The sequence below is a fragment of the Crocodylus siamensis genome, chromosome 5 (assembly GCF_052110815.1).
Source record: "Crocodylus siamensis isolate JL-2025a chromosome 5, ASM5211081v1, whole genome shotgun sequence".
Lineage (NCBI taxonomy): Eukaryota > Metazoa > Chordata > Crocodylia > Crocodylidae > Crocodylus > Crocodylus siamensis.
Window position 1 is genome coordinate 350524 of NC_143399.1, and position 16973 is coordinate 367496.

Consider the following 16973-nt stretch of genomic DNA (forward strand, 5'->3'; position numbering starts at 1 on the left):
TGATCAGCAAGGGAGCCATGCAGGGCTAAAGATGATACATGGACTGGAGTGTTGTTGCTTCCATGGAAGGAGAGCAGGACCAAGAGGCAGTTAGGAAGGGGTCATGGCAGAAATATTTACCCTGGATCAGTATTAGTGCTGATGTATATGAAGCCATGGAAATGCAACCCCTAGCCTTGTGTCCCCTTCCTCACAGCAGGCTGAAAGTTTGAATGAGGAACTTGAGGAGAAGGTCAAGAGAAATCCTCAGTCTCCAGGAGAGGACTAAACTTGCAAGGAGAGGGAAATGGAAATGAGGAAGACCAGGGAAAAAAACACACCTGGGAGGGAAGGGGAATGGAAGCAACCCTGTGTTTGGAAAGGGCAGCAAGACATCTGTTTCAGTCACAGGTTAAGGTTGCTTAAGGTCAAGTGGAAGCAGCTGATGTGTTTGTAGACCAAAGCAAGGAATCTGGGCAATAAAGCACAGGAATTGCAACTGCTGTGATGGGATGTGAATCCTAACATTATAGGAATAATGGAAACTCGGTGGAACAGTAGCCACCACCACTCTCTGGGTGCGGCCCTCCAGCCAGTTGGTGACCCATTTGACTGTGTAGGTGTCGACACCACAGTCCTGCAACTTCTTAATGAGAATGGGGTGAGAAACAGTGTCGAAGGCCTTCCAAAAGTCCAGCAAGACTGTCTACTGCTACCCCTGTGTCTAAGGATTTGGTGACCTGTCATAGAAGGCCACCAAGTTGGTCTGACAGGACCTGCCTCTAGTGAACCCCTGTTGGTTGCCCCTAAGCATAATCTCCCCCCCCAACTCCTCGTGGACATGTGCCAGAATAATTCTCTCAAAAAGCTTACCAGGATCGAGGTAATACTAACCAAGCTGTAGTTTCCCGGGTCCTCTTTCCTCCCTTTTTTGAAGATGGGAACCACATTGGCCCTCTTCCAGTCCCCTGGCACCACACCAGAGCACCACCAGTGCTCGTAAAGCCATGCCAGGGGTCCCACAATGACCTCAGCTAATTCCCTCAGCACTCTAGGGTAGAGATTGTCTGGACCAGCTGATTTAAATACATCCAGTCCCTCCATAAGTTCCCTGACTAGGTCTTCCCTGACCCTTGGCCTAGGTGTGCCTCCCCTGGAGCCTGAGGGGTGCCAGATGGGGGGCACTGATCTGGTCCCTGCTCAGGAAAATGGAGGCAAAGAAGTCGTTAAATAGGTTAGCTTTGTTGTCTGGTGTGATGACCAAATTTTTTGGCGTGTCTTGCAGGGGCCCCACTTTACCCGGTACCTTCTTCTTGCCCCCTATGTATTTAAAAAAGGACTTCTTGTTGTTCTTGATCTGGGAAGCTAGTCCCAGTTCCGTCTCCACCTTGGTCTTCCTGACCTCCCCCTGCATCCCTGAGCAACTGCAATATAGTCCTCCCTGGTGATGGCGCCTCCCTGCCATTGGGTGTACACCTCCCTTTTAACTACAAGACATTCCTGGATGCTTTTGGCGAGCATGGGGGCTTTTGTGCCCTCCTGTTCCTTTGATCCATGTTGGGATTACCTCCCTTTGGGCTTGGAGGATCGTCTCCTTAAGGAATGACCACTCTTCTTGGACACCTGGCTCCCCTCCCCTCTGGGACCTCAGTGCTTCCTCAACTATTCTCCTTAGCTCATTGAAGTCTGCTGTCCTGAAATCTAGGGCTGCTGCCTTGCTGCAGGCCTTTACCACCTTGTGCTGGATGGTGAATGCTAGCAGGTAGTGATCACTGTCACCCAGGTGGTTGAGCACCTGCAGCCCCCTCACCAGGTCGTCGCCCGTGGCCAGCACCAGGTCCAACAAGGCATCTCCCTTGGTGGGGCTGTGCACTCCTGGGTTAGATGGAGGTTCTGCATTTGGGCTAGGAACCTATGTGAGCGCTCAGACCCAGCTGACTGCTCTTGCCAGCAGATGTCTGGAAAGTTCAGGTCACCCATGATGACCATGTCCTTTAACCTAACTACCTCTGTGAGCTGACTTAAGAGTTCCTGGTCTAGCTCTTCCCTGTGGTTGGGTGGTCTGTAGTAGACTCCCACCGTTAAGTCCCTTTCCCCTTGACTGCCTTGTACTCTAACCCAGAGCACTTCAGAGTGCTCTTCCTCTGACCCTGTGCTACCTGGTGAGGATGTGTATTTTTCCTTAATGTAGAGCGCAACACCCCTGCCTTTTTCCTCCCTGTCCTGTCCCTCCTGTACAGCCTATAGCCCATGATATTCACCGCCCAGTCATGCATTGGGTCCCACCACGTTTCAGTGAGCCCCACTATGTCTCGGTTGGTGTCAGCTAGCAGGAGGGTAAGTTCTTCTTGCTTGTTTCCCATACTATGAGCATTTGCGTAGAGGCATTTGAGGCCTCCTGTAGATGTGTGCACTGGCCCCCTAATCACAGCATTGCCCTGGCCCCTGTTCCTTACCTGTATATATGTTCTGCTCATTGGTCTAGGCTGGGCTGTAATTGTGAGTGCTGCTTGGTTTAGTGGGCCAAGGCTTCCTCCTCCCTCGTCTTCCCCTTGCTCCGACGAGCCTAGTTTAAAGCCCACCAGAGGAGATCTGCCAACCCAGAAGAGAACACACACTTACCTTTAGGTACTCCCCTGGTACTGAGAGTGTAAGAATGAAGTTGTAGTCGTGATGGTCCAGAAATTATGTGAGAGGCAGAAATCTTACCTGATATTGGTAGCATTTGATGTCCAATTTATAAGAGTGGAGTGCAGATCTTTTTGGATGAATTGCATTAGAAATTAAAAGATTTCTAACTATTAAAGAGGTGAAGTTCTGGAATGGTCTGAGTAAAGTAGTAAGGGCACAGAACTTAAATGGCTTCAAGATCAAACTTGATCGCTTCACGAATGGGGTAGTGTGAAGGAATGAGGGATTCATAGTCTGTGCATGGCATGTGTGAGGTATGCATTTGGCTGTTCTACCTCCCACCCTCAATACAGAGATTGTACTCTTTCTCTGTGTGGGAGGTATCTAGTACAGGCGACCCTTGCCATTTGCAGGGGATACGTTCTCATATCCCCCATGAATGGTGAAATCTGCAAATAAGACACTGCATTCATGAATGCATTCTGCGTTCATGAATGTGGTGCCCTGGCAGGTGGAGGGTGGGGGCATGGCGGTGGCAGCGGGAGCCTGGTGGCAGCAAGCACGGAGCTCCCAAGGAGCTCCTGGAAGTGCATGAAGTGTATTTAAAATGCAGGTTTAGCATTTGCGAATATTTGAAACCACGAATGCTGAACCCACAAATAGCAAGGGTTTCCTGTATTCCCATGCTTCAGGCCTTCTGCTTAGTTGTCAGCAGGGGCAGAGAAGGAATATTCTCCTTGTTTTATAAGCCATGTGTGATTTCCACCATCCTCTGGAGCACAGGAAACTGTAGACAGTTTAAAGTAGTTTTTGACTGGTGTGGGTTGGACTTAGAAACTTAGAAGCTACTTGGGTACCAAAGTAGAGGGTTGTGCAGAGAGTTGAGCTAATTGCCAAATTTGGGGTCAGGAAGTCAGATTGGCACGGATCTTGTCATTCTCAGCAGTGGTACTCTTCTCAGGATCCTATGAGCATATGTGAACCAATTACTACTTTGCCAGTGCCTTGGCAGCCTTCTTATCCCCTCAGCTTTTTCTTCATGGTGTGTTTTTATGTGATTTTTTTTTTTGGTTTTATGCACCTTGTTGTTGTGATGCATGAGAGGCTGGAGCAAGCAAGGGTTGTAGGATTCTGAACAAGGCATTGCCTGCAAATGTGCCTTTTGGGCTGCTCTGCACTGTCTCTCCCCCCCCCATCCCCCTCCCCTTCCAGTCTGTCTCATGGACTCATTCATGTCTAATGCGCTGTAACAGGGCCCATGGAGAACAGAGGTGTGAGTTGAAATGTGCCCTCTTCTTCATAACAGCTGGCTGTAGCACTAAGTGATCCAGGAAGATGGGCTGTTCCTCAAAACCCCAGAAGCCTGCCTCTAACTGGGTATGAGAGATGAACAGCAGGATAGGGAGTAAAGGACATGGAGGCTGCAAACATCTGTTTGGGAACTTCATGCATTCATGGCTAGTGTTGCTGCAGTCAAAAGTTCCTCCTTGTGCATGAAACAGCATGTACTTCTACAGGTGCTTGTAGAATCAGGTGCTAAAATGGGAGGAATGTCTCTTAAATCCAGGGTGGTGAGAGAGAGCATGAGTGTGAGGCAGCTGCTGCTGACCAAGGCAGTCACATACTTACGGCCACTATAAACCTTGCACTCTGACTGAGATCATTTTTAAGCAGCCAGTGTTAAGTAGTCATCCAGTGTTCCTGGAGCCAAGGGACCAGGTAGTGGGAGGGATCTTTCTTGCAGCAGGTCTTGCTGGCCCCTTGCAGAGCTGTGGGCACGGTCTTTCTTGTTGCACCCCTGTGCAGTCAGCTGCCCTGCCTGTCTGAATTTTCCCATGTAAATTAATGAGAAATGGGGGAGACACTGACATTCATGAGCAACTGCAGAGCTCCACACATGACAGTGGGGTGCAGGCAGGAGGATCTAGCTCAGGGTCAGGGCCTGAAACTGCTTATCTGGATTTCACAGCTTCTTGTGATTTCAGTTGACTGTACTTGTCAGCAAATGCTGCATAGCCTGGTGGGATCCAACAAATCAAAGGGATTCTAGTCAGGCCAGTGCTTTGGGCCATTGGTTGCACCCCAGAGTGCCCTGAGGGTTTGTGTGGGTAGATTTTCTTCCCACCCCAGAGCAGCCCTGTGGCTGTGGGGTAGGGTGTCTTTCGCTGCACTGACTCAACAGTTAGGTTAGGCAAGAGGTTTTTTTTACAGGGTGGGGTTTTATGTAGGGTGTAGGAGGCAGAGCATCCCAGACCTGACAGGCCTAGATATGCTGTTGTAGGTGGGAAAGGGAGAAACCTACAACATCTCTTGCAGATTGGAGGAGGAACGTAATTGCTTTTGTGTAAGCAATTCGATTTGGTATGGCAGGACCTGAGCACAAAGGCTCCAGTCCTGCTTCATAGTCTCTTCAGGCCCTCTGCTGCAGCATTCCCCACTGATGGGGTGGCAGGGATGTGGGTTTCTCCTGCATTCCCTCTGAGAGAGTTAGGACCCCACCCTAAGACCTCCTGTTTGGAGACAGCTTCTGCCAAGCTGGAGGGAAGTCAGAGCTTGGCCCTTTTTGGTGTGGCTTGCTCAGTGTCAACAGTAGTGAAGCTTTAGCAACCTCTCCACCACCTCTTGTAGAAAGAGGTTGTGTTAATCTTAAGTCTGGCAGGAGGCAGGGCAGGGCAAATTGGCACCTTAGAGACTCGCTCATTAAGAGAGATGTGAACCTTCTTAGGCAGCAGACTGCTTTGTTAAATGCTTCATCAAAAGCTATTGCCTACAGGAGCTCATTCCTCTCTGAATGAGTCAGACTCCAAGCTGCCACTCTGCATTGCCTTCGTGTCCCTCGTGAGAGAGGTCAGCTCAGACAGGGCATTGAGTGTGACTCCCCTGCAATTCTCACTGTACATCAGAATTGAGACTTGGGACAATCTAGAGATTAATGCTTAGCTTGAAGCCTGCCAAACCACACCAGGGCTGGGTCTATATGGAGCTGTAGACTGTGAAAGCTCAGCACTGAAGCACGGTTGGAGTGCAGCTGACAGCTTCTCACTGGCTTCTTCCTGTCAGGTGGATTTGTCATCACTTAACCAGGACAGCCCTTGCGACCCACAGGACCCTCCTGGAAGGAAGCCAGGAGTCTCCGTGGTCACTGCTGATGTTGGGCTCGTCAGCATGATCCGACAGGGGATCCTGGCACTGCAGCTGCTGCCTTCCAACTCCACAGCAGGTCAGTTCCATCTCCTGACCTGGAAGTCTATGTTCCTCCCAGCCAGGGGTCAGAATGGTCCTCCCCCCAGCTGAGAGGCCTACAGATCTCTCCCCTGTGGAAGTCCAAGCCATGAGTAGGTGGGGATTTGAGTGGGGGTGTGGATTAGGGGGCATTTGGACCTAGAGGGAGAGCTGGTTCTGCAGCCCAACTACTGGTAACCTTGCTGGGCTAATAAGCAACTGCCCAGCAGAGCTCTTGGCCCAGGGAGGTTCTGGGGTGTTATTTCCATATTTGGCCCCTCTGCTTCTGAATGTGCTGAAGAAATGAGCTGCCTGCTGCATCTGGGTGTTCCTTGCAAGCCCTTACTGTCTCACTGTGGGTGCCCTCATCTCTTGATGTCAGAGGCACATGGCCAATAAGATTCAGTCTCTCTTGACCCATGTGTCTTGCTTTCTCCTAAGTACATCCAGTGGAGCTGTGGGTACGGGAGTTGAACACAGGCTGCCAGTCAGGAAGGGGAGAGGATGCTCTGAGATACTGTCGTGTTTGCAGGTATCATCGTGATTACTGATGGTGTGACCAGTGTCCCTGATGTGGCTGTGTGTGAAACCCTGCTCAACCAGCTGCGCAGCGGCACTGTGGCCTGCTCCTTTGTGCAGGTATTCCTGCTGCCAAGGGGTGGGGTGGGCACTGGGACACAGCAGCATGTACCTGTGTGCTCGGCTTCTGCTGGAGACTTGGCTGCTTCCTTGGTTTTGGGGGTTGGAAGGAACTCACCAGTGTGTCTTCTCCATGCCCTGCGTGAGCTGTGCCAGACTGGTCTCCTCTTCCCACACCTCCCCAGGTGGGTGGAGTCTACTCCTATGATTGCAGCTTCGGTCATGTCCCCAACGTGGAACTGATGAAATTCATCGCCATGGCAACTTTTGGTTCCTACCTCTCCACCTGCCCAGAGCTGGACCCGGTGAGCCTGGATCTGAACGTGTATCACAAGGCCTTCCTGCTGTACTCCTTTCTGCGCACGGGGGAGTCCTTGAATCTGGAGTACTACTGTGGTGAGGAATGCGCCTGCCCCAGCTTCCTGCAAAAAGGGCAAAACCCATTGCCCAGCTACACTGGTGTCCCATTCCTGTACCTCTGTAGGTGTCAGCAGTAGGACACGTGGACAAGGAGCAATGAGAGAGCTTTTTCCAGCCCCTCCTGCCACGTGGAGTTTCAGAACTGGACAGGGAGCAGGTGTCTTGTGAGCCCAGGTCCAGGGAAGAGAGAGGTGCTTGCTCAGGGGTCTGGATCTGAGTATGGGTGGGGACACAGCACGCTGGACTCTGCAGCAGTATCTGTGCTTCCCTTCTGTGGGGCTTAGGAGTTGCTAAGCAGTCTGGGACAGAGCTTCTGCTCAGCTTGCTCAGAGTCATCCCTAGGGCTTGCACTGCTCAGGCTTGGCCTGTGTGCCAGGGTGAACACTTCTGGGCAGGTGATCACCTCTTCATAGATTTCATAGACATTAGGGCTGGAAGGGACTTCGGGAGATCATCGAGTCCAGCCCCCTGCCCAAAGGGCAGGAAGTCAGCTGGGGTCATAGGATCCCAGCAAGATAAGCATCCAATTTACTCTTGAAGGTGTTCAATGTAGGTACTTGAACCACCTCCGCTGGCAGACTGTTCCAGACCTTGGGGGCTCAGACAGTAAAGAAATTCTTCCTTATGTCCAGCCTGAAATGGTCTTGCAGGAGTTTGTGACCGTTCGACCTCGTCATCCCTTGGGGCGCTCTGGTGAACAGACGTTCCCCCAGATCCTGGTGGTCACCTCTGATAAACTTATAGGTGGCCATCAGATCACCCCTGAGCCTGCGCTTTTCCAGGCTAAAGAGTCCCGTGGCTCTCAGCCTGTCATCGTAAGCTCTGTTTTCCTGCCCTCTGATCATGCGCGTGGCTCTCCTCTGGACTCTCTCAAGCTTCTCCACATCCTTTTTGAATTGTGGAGCCCAAAACTGGACGCAGTACTCCAGCTGCGGCCTCACCAAGGCCGAGTACAAGGGGAGAATGACGTCCCGGGATTTGCTCGAGAAGCATCTATGGATGCACGCCAGCATTTTGGTTGCTTTACTAGCCGCAGCATCGCATTGCAGGCTCATGTTCATCTTGTGGTCAATGATGACCCCCAAGTCTTTTTCTTCTGTAGTGCTAACCAACGTAGCACTGCTGAGCCTATAAGGGTGCTGCAGGTTTTTCCTCCCAAGGTGGAGAACCTTGCATTTTTCGGTGTTAAACACCAAGAGGTTCTCATCTGCCCATTTGCTGAACTTGTCCAGGTCAGCCTGGATCACCCGCCTATCTTCTGGCGTGGATGCTTTGCCCCAAAGTTTGGTGTCATTGGCGAACTTGGCCAGTCCACTCCTAACTCCAATGTCCACATCATTACTGAAGATGTTGAACAGGATGGGTCCCAGGACAGAGCCTTGAGGGACCCCACTGGTCACAGGGCACTATGATGAGTGACTGCCATCAATCACAACCCTCTGGGTCCAACCACGAAGCCAATTTCCCAGCCAGCAGATCGTGGTGGAGCCAAGGCCACAACTGGCCAGTTTGGCCAAGAGGTGATCATGGGATACCAGATCAAAAGCTTTTTTGAAGTCAAGATATATGACATCAATCTCTTCTCCCTTGTCCAGGTGATAGGTCACCTGGTCATAGAAGGAAATGAGATTGGTCAAACAAGACCTACCCGCAACAAACCCGTGCTGGCTGTCCCTTAGAATGTTAGCCTGGGCCAGTCCCTCAAGGATGGCCTCCTTAATAAACTTTTGTAAGATCTTCCCCAGGATAGAAGTCAGGCTTATGGGCCTGTAGTTAGCCGGATCCACTCTCCTCCCTTTCTTGAAGATCGGCACCACATTGGCCTTCTTCCAGTCTTCTGGCACTACACCAGAGCGCCAGGAGTTTTCAAAGATCCATGCCAGGGGCTGGGCTATGACGCTCTCCAGCTCCTTGAGTACCCTGGGGTGCAGGTTGTCAGGGCCAGCTGACTTGAAGGTATCCAGCTTCTCAAGGTGTTCCTTCACGAGGTCAGCATTGATGGAGGGTAGGGGATTCCCCTCACCCAGATTTCCCTGTCTCATAGCAGGCATGGGCATCCCATGGGACTGATGAAAGACTGACGCAAAGTACCTATTTAATAGGTTGGCTTTTTCCTGGGCGTCAGTTGTCAGTTGCCCCATCTGGTTTAGCAGGGGTCCAACATTGCCCTTGCTTTTCCTGCGGCTCCCCACATATCTGAAAAAGGACTTTTTGTTGTCCTTGATGCCTGAAGCTAGTTGGAGTTCAGTTGCAGCCTTGGCTTTCCTGGTTTGCTCCCTGAAGGACCGGACCAGCGCAGAGTAATCCTCCTTGGAGGTGAATCCCGTCCTCCATCCTTTGTAGGCTTTCCTTTTTAGCCACAGTAGGTCCGCTAGGTCTCTGGAGAGCCAGGGGGGCTGCTGTGCCTTCTTGCTGCCTTTCCTCCATGTTGGAATAGATTTCGCTTGTGCATTGAGGATCGCTTCCTTGAGAAGCAACCACTTTTCTTGAACTCCCATCTCCCTGGGGTCATGGTCCCTGAGGGCCTGACCGACTAGCCTCTTGAGCTTGTCAAAGTCGGCTTATCTGAAGTCAAGGACTTCTGTGTTGCTGACTGACTTGCCAGCTTTACTGGCGGATGGTGAAGGTGATCAGCTCGTGGTCGTTGTCACCCAACTTCCCATCAATCACTAGGTCGCCGATTAGGTCGTCCCCCGTAGCCAGTACCAGGTCAAGCAGCGCTTTGCCTCTCGTTGGCCCATAGACTTCTTGAGTCAGGTAGAGGTCATCCACGCATGAGAGAAAGCTTTGCGCCTGCTCAGATTTAGCTGAGTGATCTTCCCACGAGATGTCCGGGTAATTGAAGTCACCCATGACAACCAAGGTCCTGGAGCAAGCGGCTTCAGTCAGTTCCCGGGCGAACTCCTGGTATTCCTGCTTGGCAGAGTGTTGTGCTGTGTAGACACAGCCTCCAGTGCAAGGTGCCTTGGAGGTCTTGTCCTGGACAAAGGCTGCACACAGTGGTTTGGGTCACAGTGTTAAGTGCTCCCCTCCTGAATTGCCCCAGTGCCAGGGTGTGGGCTTTCTCATCTCGCATAGGGGTGGTGTGAGTGTGTGTCACTAGAGCCCAGCCAGGAAGCCTGTTTTTGTCTGGGGGTGGCAAGGATCCATGTGAGACTTGCCCAATGATGTTTCACGCTGGTCAGTGATAGTGCCTAAAGACAGGGCTTGGGCTGAGAACAATAGTTACTGCAGCTGTCCTGTGTTTTCTGTGCTGAGTCTGGGGGTCACAAAACTTTCCAGGGACAGGAATTCCTGCCCAGAGGAGCTGCCAGCCAGATAAGCGCAGTTGCCCTGCCTTTCCTGTCTGTCTAAATGAAATGGGGCGCCAACATGCTGCTTCTTGCCTTCAAATCACTTGCGTAACATAAGCAAACTGGATCCCCACCCTGTCCTCTCCTAACCCCTGTTGGTACCAACGGGGTTCTGCTGCTGTACTGGGTGTAAAAGTTGCTCAAAGGATGCAGTGTTCTTTGGAGGGAGGAGGTGTCCAGAAGTGCTGGCTCCACTGCAGGATGGGGGTGGGGGAGAGACTTCTCCTGCATGACTTCTCTGTTGGTTGCAGTGTCTCAGCACAGACTGTTCAATGAGCACCTAGTATCTGCAAGCAGCAACCCTGCCCTGGCAATGAGGAGGAAGAAGCACACCGAGAAGGAGGTGCATGCAGACCTTGTGAGCATTGTCTCCGTCCGGCTTCGGGAGGGCTACAGCATCCGGGAGGTCAACATCACCAAAGGTGACCACCCAGGCTGTTCTGGGATCTGCAGCAAGTGTGGAGAACAGAGCTTCATTCTGCAGAGTCCCTACAGAGTGCAAGGTGGACTCCCCCACCATGGTGTGGCTGGGAGTGCTGCCAGTCCCCTGAGCCCTGACTGGATCACCTTATGGTAGGAGATTGGCCCACACACTGGTAAACCTGTGCACACACTGGTCATATGGTGCTTATGACCTGCTGGGCAAAAGTACAGGCAACATGCAGAGGTGGGGAGAAGCTTCTAGGCAAGGGGTCTCTCTCGGACAGTGGGGAAGTGAAGTGTGAGGGGGGTGCAGGTGGGGTAGGATGAAGTGGGTTTTAGCCCTTGTAGCGAGGTAAATTTAGGTTGGATCTCAGGAAAAACTTCTTTGTTGTTAGAATAGTGCGGCCATGGGAGAGATGCCAAGGAAGAGGGATACTCTCCCTCACTAGAGGTGTTCTAAAAGATGTTGGGACAGCCACCTGTCAGAAAAGGTCTAGGCACAGCTATGCCTATGTTCTACTCTGAGGACTTCCCACGCCTGTGGGCTTTGCTGGTTGCCGTGTAGGGCTGAGCGGAATTTTCTTCCCCCCTTTTTTTTCCCCTACCCTCCTGCCCCACTGCTATATCAGGGATTTTTGTAAAGTCTTCTTCAGAGGCACTGGGTGCTGGCTGCAGCCCAGTCCTGGGATGGTGACTGGTTTGTGTCAGTGCACTTTCTGGGATTTAAAGCTGGAGGTTCCTGTCTGAGGTTCTTGTCATATTTGGGGTGAGGAAGGAATTTTACCCCAGTCATAATGGTATGGATTGCAGTAGGGTTTGCCTTGCTCTGTACTGGGGGCAGGGCCTCTTTCTGGGATTTCTCAAGTGTATACTAACAACCATTGCAGCAGCAGGACATTGGCCATCCTGGTCCCCCTGCTTTACCTGTCACAGGTTCAGGTGTGATGTCTGTGTAGTTCTGCTAAGAGGATGTGGTCACTAAGGTGAGGCTGCAGCTGGAGTACTGTGTCTAGTTCTGGGCACTGCACTTCAGGAAGGATGTAGATAAGCTTGAGAAGATACAAAGAAGGGCCACCCATATGATTACGGGCCTGAAGGATAGGCCCTATGAGGAGAGACTCTGGGAACTGAAACTATTCAGTCTGAGTAAGAGAAGGCTGAGAGGTGACTTGATAGCCACCTACAAGTGTGTGAGGGGTTAGCATCAAGATTTAGGGGAGCAACTCTTCAGAAAGACATCTCAAGGGAGGATGAAGACCAATGGGCACAAGCTAGTAGAGGGAAAATTTAGGCTGGACATAAGAAAAAACTTATTTTCCATATGGCTAACTAGAATGTGGGACACACTCCCAGCAGAGGTGGTGCAGTTACCATCCTTGGAGATGTTCCAGAGGAAGCTGGTTAAGCACCTTGTTGAGCTTGTTTGAGCCCAACAACTTCCTGCCCATGGCAGGGGACTGGACTTGATGATCTTGCAGGTCCCTGCCAGTCCTTTGATTCCATGTACAATGGATCTGTATGGGATGGATTGTATCAGGATGATCCTGCCTCAGGCAGGGGGTTGGCCTAGATGACCCCTGGAGGTCCCTTCCAGCCTGACTTCTCTATGGTTCCCTGAATTTTGTAACCAGTCATGATGAGGATGGTGCCATTGAAGTGCAGCCCTTGCTGTTCTCCCATCCTGTTTAAGGAGGAGGGAAAGATCCAGGCAACTGCAAGCCTGTACATCTGATCATCTGTTTTATGCTGGTCTTTGGCTTTTCCTTCTATGCTTGTTCTAAACATGCAGAGGTAAACATAGCAAATCAGGCCAGATCTAACCAAATGTGTCATTTTATATAGGATAACTGAAATTTTTAGAAACATGAAATGTGGTAGATAGCGTGGACTTCAGAGAAGTGTTTGAGGTTGAGAAGTTATTGTTTAGCTGGAGAAGATAGGGATTGATACATGCCTTATGAAATGAAAGTGGGTTGTGCTGGTAAGAAGTGACTAGCAGAATTTCTCAGGATGCTGTCTTGAGGCTGACTCTTTCATGTTGTCTTTAATGACCTTGGTACCTGGTCCAAGTGAGCTGAAAAATTTGTTGATGACAAAGTTGGGAGGTACTGCTGATTTGGAGGAAGGTCAGACTTGGGCAGGGAGAATGTGATTAGTAGGTGGGATGAAATTGAATTGGTCACACACTTCATAACTAAGAGAAGGTATTTGTGCTGTAAGCTGGGACTTCTTCAGCTGGAAACGACAGGAGGAGAATGATGACTACACCTAGGTCTATTGCAAGAAGATGACAAAAGGGCCACTGTTGTAGCACATGTATGAGAAAGGTAAACATCATCCTCTGTGAGCTCAGCTGTATTCAGGGAACTTGGGAAAGAGTTGGTGCCAGCATACAAGGCTGAGGGGAGACCTCCTTTGGAACAGGGGTACTGTTCTGGCCACCTGCATTCTTCTGCATTCAAGAAGGGCAGAGACAGAGGAGTGGGTGTAGAGAAAGGCAGCAATGGAGAGCCTGTTTCAAGAGGGAGCGCAGGGCTTGCTCTGTTTAACCAAGCACAGTGTACTCTGAGGGGGAGGAGCGGTGTTGCTACCCCCACTACCTGTATTCAGAGGCTACTCCAGAACCTTGCTTTTTCAGGGTTAAAACCCTTCCTCTGATTTCCAGTCTGCATTTAGTCACAGCCGGTTTACTGGTAGTTTCTGTTCTTGTGCCAGAATACTTCATTTTAATTAGTGTTTCTCCATCCCTGGTGCCTCCCGAGCTCCAGGCCTGAGGTGGTGTCTGCTGTAGGGAGGTCTGGATTCTGGCCCACAAGGCCTCTTCCCATCCCACCAGGATGGCAGCCTGTGCTGGCATTGAACTTCCAGCCACTGGCCTGGTACAGACTTTCCCTGTCCTTTTAACTGCACAGAGGGAGAAGTCTTGGCACCTTGTGGGTGACTGCAAGTGAGAGAGATGCCAGGCTGTTGTAAAGACCTGCATGCTGACTAGGTGAGTGTGCAGGCATGTGTGTGATTGGTGTTCTCCCGCCGCCAGGACCTGCCTTGTTCACCATGATTATGGGACCCACAGACAGAACAGTGAGCTGGGGGAGAGAGCACAAACAGTGCAGCAGGTGTGGAGAAGGGCCCCTGGAGAAGGGCGGGTTCATTCCCTTTGGGGTACCGAAAGAGTGGTGATGAGCCTGGCAAAGGGGAGCACCCTCTACACTGGTTTCTCAGGCCTAGGCCTCAGACCTTGGCTTCCAGGCTCTCCATGGCCTGGGCTCAGCGTAAGCTCTGAGTCAAGGACTGTGATGAACAGCTTTGCTCCCTGCTCACAAGGGCAAAGCTCATCTGTGCAGAGGACAGGTTTCCAGGTGGTGATTTGAGGCTGTGAAGCAAATGCCTGCAGGAACCATGAGCTATCATTGTGGCAGGCTAATAGGGGGTGCTCCTGCACTGAGCCACCCACCTCATTGCACCCGACCACCTTCCAGGCTCTGAGTGCCTCCCTGGGGGCACCTTACCTTTGACTGACCCCCTTCCTGGAGCACACCCACAAGCCTGGGGGTAACGCTGCCACCACCCAGGGTCTGGACTGTTTCTAGGCCTTGTGCCCCCTGGGGTACAGAGGCCTTGTAGTCCTTGAGGGTACTCGACACACGGCAAGAACTTGCTGGCTTGCCTTAGTGTGAAGCACAAATAGTGGTCTCCCTTAGTCAGCCAAACCAAGGGGACACCAAGGCACAATCTAGGCTCTCTCCTAATAAGTCTCCCACGCTAGGTACAGAGGAGGACTTTATTGATGACAAGGAGTAGATTTAGAGTAGGGTACAGAATAGAGCAATATCAGAGAAATACCTTAGAGCAAAAAGGGTGGCTGAGTAGTCTTTGATCACGCATCTGTGTTACTGCAAGCTATATATCTAGTTAGATCTCAAGTGGCTTACTTGCAAGTATTATCCAGAGGCTGATAGAGCTTCCCTCTGAAGATAGGCAGTTCATAGTATGTCCATGTGTTTCAAGAGAGACAGAGCTGCAGATGTCCAGCTCATCTCTGTGTCTTCATCATGGCTGCCACCACTCCTCCTGGGCAGTCTTATTTTATATAGACCTTCTGACCTCATTTACCTGATCCAATGAAGGCTAGGAGAGGTTGGCTGCCAACATCACTGGTTACCGAGCAGAGGGACAGTGGCTTTTGCCTCCCCTCCCTGCCATGAGGTCATTGCTTAGAACAACGGAGACTTTAAGCCCCGACTCAGGTGTGTAATGCCAGTCACTAGGCAAAGGGGCCTCTCAGTTACTTCAGTGAGCTACTTAGACATCAGAGGGCTAGACAGGTAAGGGGACTAAGTTTAAAAGAAAATGGAAGAGGAAAAATGGCAGAAACCAGTGAAGAAGACCTAGATAAGGCTGGGATGCAAATCCTCCACAGTCCTCCACAGTCGCCATCTTCTGTTCCCAGCACAAGGCACGCTCCTTCAGCCAGGAGGGTCTGCATTTAGGGGGTGTGCACGGAGCAGGACATCCACCTCAGAGGGTGAGAGTGAAATCCTCCCTGACCTCCACTTGTCCAGGGCAGGTGCTTAGCTGCCATGGTGAAGAGAACGCGGGTGGAACCTACATGCTGTAGAGCAGGGTCAAGGCACGACCCTGCCTGGGTGTTGTGCCTTGAGCATCTGCACCTCAGCCCCATGGGGCATCTGCAAGGCAGCTGCAGATCACCTGCACCTGGTGGCTCCCAGCGCTCCAGAGATGCTTCTGAGCTGCAGGACAGCAGGCAGTGGTGGGCTGAGGGGACGTCCCAGGGCATTTCAGGGCAGGGGCAGTGAGGGCAGGTTAGTGATAGGCATCATGGGGTCCCTGTCCCAGGAGTTCCAAAGGAAGCCTGTCTGGCTTGCTGTGGAGCTGTCTTTTGGGTGCTGAGCTTGGCCCTGACACCATGCCAGGGCTGGGAGAGTGACCAAAGAGTGGGCAGAAGGACTACCAGCATTCAGGAGCCCTGGGTCTAGTGTTGCCTCACTGTGGGACAGAGCCTGAGGGACGGCAGGGGGGAGCTATTCCCACCCACTCATGGCCCCCCGTCCTGTGCCGCAGGGGGCTCCCAGCTGGAAGTGAAGCTTGTGCTGCTGTGGAAGCACAATATGCGGATTGAGTACCTGGCTGTGGCTCCGTGGCCCCTGGACCCCTCCAAACGCAGCACGTGGGTGGAGGTGACAATGGAGGGCAGCTATGACATCCTGCATGACATCAGCTGCACCATGAGGAAGCCCATCACCAGCCTGTACCGCACCACAGTCATCCGTCGTTTCTGGAACACACTGCAGAGGTGAGCCTGGTTCACTCCTGCCAGCCCCTTGTCCTCAGAGCTGGCACCCTTCACCCTGCCCTCCTAGCACATGGGCAGGCCATCTCTCGCCTTGCCTTGCAGGGCCCTGGTCTGAGGCGCCTGGGTTGCCAGCTTCCTGAGAGAAAGGAGGACTCGAACAGGCCTCTGTCCTCAGTCACTGGATTTGCCCAGGGACAGCTGTGCTGTGTTTCTTGACCTCTGGTCTTGTTCTCACCCACCAGCGCCAAGCAGGGGGCAGTGGGAGCATCATGCTCTATATGTGGCACTGTGCTGTGCTGCCCCTCCAAAGGCTTGGTGGCACATGTGACCTGGGCACAGGGCTGCAATAACAGCAGCATCTCTTACTTGCCTGATGCTCCCAAGGGCAGGAGCACCTGCTGCATCATCCCCTCCCCAAGTTAGGTGATACTCACTTCTGCCTCCTTGCAGAGCCCTTCATGGTGCCACTTCTGTCACTGACCCTTACCCCTGCTGCTGTGCTCAGGTAGCTAGTAACCTCCCTGGCACAAAAACCCTCTCTCCTGGGAGTGGCACTCTCTGTGCATCAGCTGCAGCTGCCCTGGTATAACCTCCTGAGCAAAAACTGGCTCCTTGTCTTTCAGCATCAACCAGACAGATCAGATGCTGGTTCACCTGCAGTCCTTTGACACCATTCCCGAGCACTTCACCATCCCAGAAAGCACCAAGAACGGCGTGCCCCTCTTCTACATCCCGCCGGGCTCCACCACACCGGTATGGCCCCCTCTGCCCTGCTGGGCTCCACTGTACTGGCACAGCCACCTCTCCCACCCCAGCAAGATCCGCCATGTACAGCCCTCTCTCTCACCCTGCCAGGCTCCACTGTGCCTCTTTTACAGCCCAATGGGCTCCACCATGCTGGCACAACCACACCCCACCCAATTCCACCTTTCTACTGTGCTTTCCCTCCCCAAGAGCAATGCAGCCTCCTGTTCTGCAGCCTGGGATGGAGG

The 16973-nt window shown here is 52.1% G+C and overlaps 1 protein-coding gene across 7 annotated transcripts in view; it reads left to right on the forward strand.

The window, feature by feature from the left end:
• Nucleotides 1-16973, forward strand: part of SZT2 (SZT2 subunit of KICSTOR complex) — an 84985-nt gene that overhangs the window by 5568 nt on the left and 62444 nt on the right. For 5 of the 7 annotated variants that reach the window (XR_016442707.1, XM_090049860.1, XM_090049863.1 and 2 more), the window contains exons 6-11: nt 5671-5830; nt 6365-6471; nt 6657-6867; nt 10496-10666; nt 15750-15981; nt 16605-16734. Coding sequence is in view for 6 of the 7 variants with exons in the window: in XM_090049860.1 (XP_089905986.1) it covers nt 5671-5830; nt 6365-6471; nt 6657-6867; nt 10496-10666; nt 15750-15981; nt 16605-16734 (1011 nt within the window). In the remaining variant the exon portion in view is untranslated. Of the gene's footprint in view, nt 1-5670; nt 5831-6364; nt 6472-6656; nt 6868-10495; nt 10667-15749; nt 15982-16604; nt 16735-16973 lie in introns of those variants that run through there. The other 2 variants (XM_090049865.1, XM_090049866.1) reach the window with 2 other exon arrangements.